Source organism: Platichthys flesus, chromosome 3 (genome assembly GCF_949316205.1).
Source record: "Platichthys flesus chromosome 3, fPlaFle2.1, whole genome shotgun sequence".
Lineage (NCBI taxonomy): Eukaryota > Metazoa > Chordata > Actinopteri > Pleuronectiformes > Pleuronectidae > Platichthys > Platichthys flesus.
Genome location: NC_084947.1, coordinates 12,923,346 through 12,928,567, shown reverse-complemented (window position 1 = coordinate 12,928,567; position 5,222 = coordinate 12,923,346). Strand labels below are relative to the sequence as shown.

Sequence of the window (5,222 nt, the reverse complement as noted above, 5' to 3'; positions counted from 1 at the left end):
GTTATGGTCAGTATGCTCATCTCAAAAAGGTCACTGTAGTTTGTAGAAAATATAAAATTACGTTTCAAAAACTGATGGAATACAAGCTATATGGATTGCTTTCACCAAAGTGGCCTGATATTAAAAAGAAATTAAATATAGATTCATCTCTATAAGTCACTATCCACCTTCACACAGGTGGTTTATGTGCATTGTTGTGTTGTATAATTTCTATGTCTATGTTTTAAATTTGGTACAAAAGGTGAAAACAGTAAATAGCTCTTTTTCTGCTTATTTTGTTCTTTAGTTGTTTTTACTCATTTATTTCTTGGGTCCTGTAAAAAAAGAAAATCATGTTTTTCTCTTGTCTAAAACTTGTTTTAATAAAGTCATGTAAATCATCTTTGATCCCAGTATGGCACTCACAGCATTTTTCATTAATAAACTTTATAACCCGAAGACATAATGAAAGTACAGAACAATTTTAAGTTTTGAATAAAATAAATTATCAAATAGATGGAAGTGCTTTACAGTGTCATGACACGTCATTATGATGCCATAGATGGTGAAGTGAATGTTCACACACTGGTCACGTCAGCAGTGAAAATCACTTAAGCATCTCACTAAGCAGTTTCCAACCAACAAAGCTGTTTCCTCCACACATCACCAGCAGTCAAACCTGAAACTGGATTACAATGGGAATCAGAATACCTTAAACTTCTTAAATTAAACTAAAAACAGGAATAAAATAGGTTTGACGAAAACAAACCTGAACCAAAAACATTTCAATTAATCATCCTGCAGCAGTTTCAGTAAATTCCGCTGGAAAGAACTCAAACTGAGGACATGGATTTGATTGTTATTACGGAGGTTTTAACTTATTTCAAAATGCTTTTCATGATTCATAATTTTCTCCCCCAGCTCCAGCTCAGTTGTGTATTGGGATGGTCTGTTTGCAGTCGGAACAGTCCTGGTCATGTCTGGACCCCGGCAGCCCCACGGCGTGCTCGGTCGTAGAAATCAGTAAAGTGTCCAATGTGATCTCTGTACATTTGGCTATGAAGCGAATGAAAGGCCGCACATCCCCCTCGTTGGCTGTGTCCAGAGCTGCATAATATTCAGCCCTTTGTTCTTTGCGAATTGTGATCGGTGGGTATCGTGCCTGCATCAGGACAAGGTTCATGAGCAGGCGCGATGTGCGGCCATTGCCGTCGATGAACGGGTGCACGTACACCAGTTTGTAGTGGGCGAGAGCTGCACACTCCACAGGGTGCAGCTGCAGGGCCTCGTCAGAGTTGAGCCACTGCACCAGCTCCTGCATGTGTCTCTGCAGGTCCTGAGGGTGTGGCGGGATGTGGTGGCCCACAAACACCTGGCTGGTGCGCAGCCTCCCTCCCTCCACAGGGTCCACATAGCCGAGCACTCGCCGGTGGATCTCCAGGATGTCGCTGACGGTGATGGCGCCGGATCTGGACAAAAGCGTGGTGTTCATGTACTTCATGGCCGCATCTACACCAATGGCCTCGTTTTGCTCCTGCAGGCTTTTGCCAGGGACGGCGTATCGCGTCTCAAGGATGTGACGGATTTCAGAGAGAGTGAGCGTGCTGCCTTCGATGGCCACCGTGTGGTAGATGTGGTGATAGTAGGTTTCCTCCATCACTCGACGGAGCGCAGAGTTGCCTTTAGGAATGGACATAAGCTTGCGCACTTTGCTGTCAATGATGCTAAAGTAACGCTGGTCAATCTCTTCCACCAGTGGTAGAGTTCGGTCTCGGCTGACAAGGGCCCGCTCGTTACACGGTGAGATGGCCAAGGCCTTGGTGTAGAGATGGTCGGCCTGGACAACATCCTTCTCCTCCTCCAGAATGGTCCCCAGCTCCGTCAGGGCATCCACAAAGTCAGGGTTCAAACTCAGAGCGTGCACCAGCAGCTTGTGAGCCTTCTCCCTCTTTCCCAGTTTCCTCATCTCCACAGCCTGCTGCAGCGCCGCTTTAGACTCCAGCAGCATCTCTGTAATCCGAGGGTGATAAACAAGGTCAACTCCAACACAAGTGAAACAGGATGAAACTATTAACATCATCTTATATATTCCCTATTAGAAAACAAAAATGTAATTTTTATTTTTACAAATGGTCCATTTCAGTCAAATTCTTTCTACCCTTGTTCTGTGTGTTCATCATTTCAACAAATATCCTCTGATAACTGAATTAGAATCTTTATAAAAATCAAGAAAATGATTTAGAAATTGTCTGAAATATAAATACATGTATTTAAGTTACACAACTTGTAAACGCTGTATCTCACAAGGTCAAAGGAAAACGGGAGGAAGTAAAAAGTTAACAGAACTTTCAAGTAAACATAGAAGACAGTACTTTTACTATTAGAACCTGGCTGATAAAACTGATTTTAGAAAGTAAATAAACCATTATTCTTGTTGACGTCAGGTACCTGTGAGTGTTGATAACTCACTGACCTAAATGACTCACTGTTGGCATAAGGCTAATTGACATATGGCAGGGTGTAGTGTGTCTGTGGTGGGTCAGTCCACTGGTGGGTTCTCGGCTGTACCTTTGCTGGGCTTGGACCTGTGAGGCAGCACATCCAGCGCGGTGAAGGGGACGGTGAGGCTGGTGGACTGCACCGCTGGAGGCGGAGGAGGTCTCCCCCACAGCTGGCACCGCAGCTGGGCGATGCCCCTCATGGCGGCGCAGCACTGGTCCTCCACTCCCACCAGAGGCAGCAGCAGGGCCACCAGAGAGCCCAGCACGACGCACAGCAGCGGGGCCCAGCCTCCGAGGACTCGGCCGCTGGTGTATCGCCACACCGACACAGCAGCCATGATGACGCCGGGTTAGAGCCTGCATTCTCTGGCGACACGGGTCCCCATGTATGGTCACCCCAGCTGGGAGAGGCGGTGGGCGGCTGTCGGGGAGGAGAGCCCGGCCAACATGAGACAGCGAGGAAACACCAGTTAGCTTAGCTGTCAGCTACTTAGCTCTGAGGTGAGACTACAGTCTTACGAAGGATTCGATCATTCACAAAACCGCTTGTCCTCAGTGTCACTACAGTCTGTGTACACACATCATCTGCTTCCTGAGACATGACGAGTCAACATTCTCCAATATCATTGGTCAGGGTTTCCTAAAAGGACGGTTTCTATTGGCTGACATGTAGCAATACGACTAATGGTTCGTAGCCGTCTCTGATTGGCTGAATAATGGTATATTTCGACCTGAGTTTAGTCTTTCAGGAAACTCCGAGACTCAACCAAGTACAACACGTCAGCAGAGGAACCCACACGACGACATATCTCAAATTTTTAGGTTTATTAAATATTAGGTTTATGCATCTTAAAGTAATAAAAACATTAGTATATTTGATATGTTTTCTGATTCTAATGCAGTTTTAAAGCTTGTTTATTTTTATTCATCTTTTATCCACATAATAAAAAAATATCAAAATATCTGCTCATGTCACTTACTGACATGAGCAGTTCAGCTTAATGCTGAGTTTTAAATCCTTGTTTTTGTAGAGCTGAACAGAATTTGTCTCGGCGCTCGTACAGATAACATGAAGGTGCATCAATTCAAATTAATCAACGTCATTATTTTTGGGTCCACATTCACAAAAAATAAAGACAGAATAAAGAAACGAAAGAAATAAGAAAAAGTCAAAATTCTAAGTTATGAATCATCAGACCATAACAATTTATCAAACATAACAGTAAGGGTCTTCTTTTTATATGAACGTCGTATGTCTTGATTTTAATTTTGATTTTAAATAAATGGTTTGGCGTCTGTCCATCTGCCAATAACTAAAAACAGTTGTATTGAAGAATATAACATCTTTATCCAACAAAAATCTCCAGAAACTTTCTTTTTCCTGAATATGAATTGTTTGTCCAATAGTACTCTATAATTGTAATCATAATTATATGATATGATTCTGGTGAACATCCATCGAAAAACTTCTGGCATTCATGCGTTTTTACAATTGTTTTTATATTGTTCCTAAATGCAGCACAGAGTGTAAGGCTCACTCACTCTGAGTTCTTTATCAGCGACCTCACATCAAATAGAGCGCTATATTCCATTGTAGGTCTTCCAAAAACCCCTAGAGTGACCTTTTTTTCAAAGTACAATTAAAGTTAATTGCTCGTTATCTTTTGATGATGCAGATGTTGGCTCCTGCAGCTTTGCACCACTTGTTCTTCGTCTGTAATTTGAATGCAGAGCAAACAGAAGAGGGCAGCCTTGCTCTGTTATGCAAACATCACAGTCATATTGCAGTATAATCCTGTGAAGACAGCAGCAACACTGTTGGCTTCGCAAAGATTTATCTGACCACCATGCAGTTTTTCAAAGCAATAAAATGAACATTAAGATTAACGCCTTACTGCTCGTACTCTACCTTGTTGTTATAACAATTTGTAATCTTTCACTTCTTTTACACTTGTCCTTCGTGCCCCTTGGTATTCAGTTTTTCAGCCTTTATGTATATTTCAAAAGGCTTTACGATTGAGTTTGCATCATCTAGTGAAAGTGCCTGTTCAGAAATGACTAGCAGCTGTGAACATGGTTGTGTGGTGATGAGGACTGATTCTGGGCTGTGAGCCAAAGCCGACACTATAACACATTCTCAGCTCAGACTCAACCACAGACGGTGCAGGGGAAGTCTTCAATGAACAACCGTGTGGATGATTGTGCGTGCAGTTAGAGATTCAGCAGGTTTGAAATCCGTCGATATGTTGTACCCTGTGCTCACATTGAGACCTGGAGCTGCACATTATAATCATTTACCAGCACAGAGTCCCTCAGCGCCTCTCCACACTCCCTCAGACATTTCACCTTGGAAGATAATGGAGCAGCCTCTTCCAGTGCGCTTGAGACACATTATTTCTTTCTTCCTATTATCGAGGCACTCTTTTACACACTTGTTATAGCAAAGATGAGGCTGTTGAAAATTATAGTGGCCAAGAGCATGTTCACATTGATTCCTCATTCTCAGAAAGACAGAAAGAAAGAAAGAAAGAAAGAAAGAAAGAAAGAGAGAAGTCTGGAGGGAATATTTAATCAACATGCTGCCAATGATTAACAGTGATGGGTGGAAAGACGTCTGCTGCCTGTAGGACACAGGCTCTGCAATGTGTGTGACCTTGTGCTGTGTGAACCAAGATACTTTATTATAGCTCTTTGCCTTGGAAGCAGCTTTGCCTCCATAGTGAATGAAACCAGGCCTAGACC

The 5,222-nt window shown here is 43.0% G+C and overlaps 1 protein-coding gene across 1 annotated transcript; it reads right to left on the bottom strand.

Moving 5' to 3' along the window:
• Positions 1–409: 409 nt before the first annotated feature.
• Positions 410–3,098, bottom strand: ficd (FIC domain protein adenylyltransferase). Its single transcript, XM_062381991.1, has 2 exons — positions 2,548–3,098; positions 410–1,989 (listed from the first exon to the last, which is right to left on the bottom strand). Exons 1-2 carry the CDS (start codon positions 2,816–2,818, stop codon positions 908–910), a joined length of 1,353 nt encoding a protein of 450 aa, XP_062237975.1. The 5' UTR covers positions 2,819–3,098; the 3' UTR covers positions 410–907.
• Positions 3,099–5,222: the final 2,124 nt, after the last annotated feature.